Source organism: Palaemon carinicauda, chromosome 10, assembly GCF_036898095.1.
Source record: "Palaemon carinicauda isolate YSFRI2023 chromosome 10, ASM3689809v2, whole genome shotgun sequence".
NCBI lineage: Eukaryota > Metazoa > Arthropoda > Malacostraca > Decapoda > Palaemonidae > Palaemon > Palaemon carinicauda.
Window position 1 is genome coordinate 43,213,656 of NC_090734.1, and position 523 is coordinate 43,214,178.

Genomic DNA, 523 nt, shown 5'->3' on the forward strand with positions numbered 1-523 from the left:
TGAAGAAGAACTCAGATTCAAAGTCATTAATACTAACTAAAATTGAGTACTACAATCTGATAGTGGAACTCAGATTTGCATCAAGTGCAAAATACAAATCAGATCGGCAGTATTACATCCTTGGACGTTACGAAGTTCTTCAGTGTGGTGGTGTTGAAAAGTTGATAAAAAAACCGAAGGATGAAACTCAATAACTTGTTTATTTTGTACAGTTGAGGATATGTTTGAAACAATAAAACGTGCTCACATTGCTACGGGACATGGTGGAAGAGACAAAATGGTCAAAGAGCTGTCAAAATATGCGAACATAACTAGAGATACTATAGAACTGTTCAAATCTTTGTGTGTTCAGTGTCAAAAGAAACGGAAGAGATGTGCGACAAAGGGAGTAACTGTCAAATCGATTTTATCTAAGGATTACGGTTCACGATCTCAGGTGGACCTTGTTGACATGCAGTCTTGCGCCAAAGGAAAGCATAAGTGGATAATGGTGTACCAAGATCATCTAACAAAATATTGCATA

General features: G+C 36.9%; 1 protein-coding gene across 1 annotated transcript in view; it reads left to right on the forward strand.

Annotated features, from left to right (window-relative positions):
* The first annotated feature begins 220 nt into the window (after positions 1-220).
* LOC137647964 (KRAB-A domain-containing protein 2-like) overlaps positions 221-523 on the forward strand; it is a 1,006-nt gene continuing 703 nt past the window's right edge. The window contains exon 1 of the mRNA XM_068380911.1: positions 221-523. This exon is cut by the window's right edge and continues 559 nt beyond it. Coding sequence (XP_068237012.1) covers positions 221-523 — 303 coding nt within the window.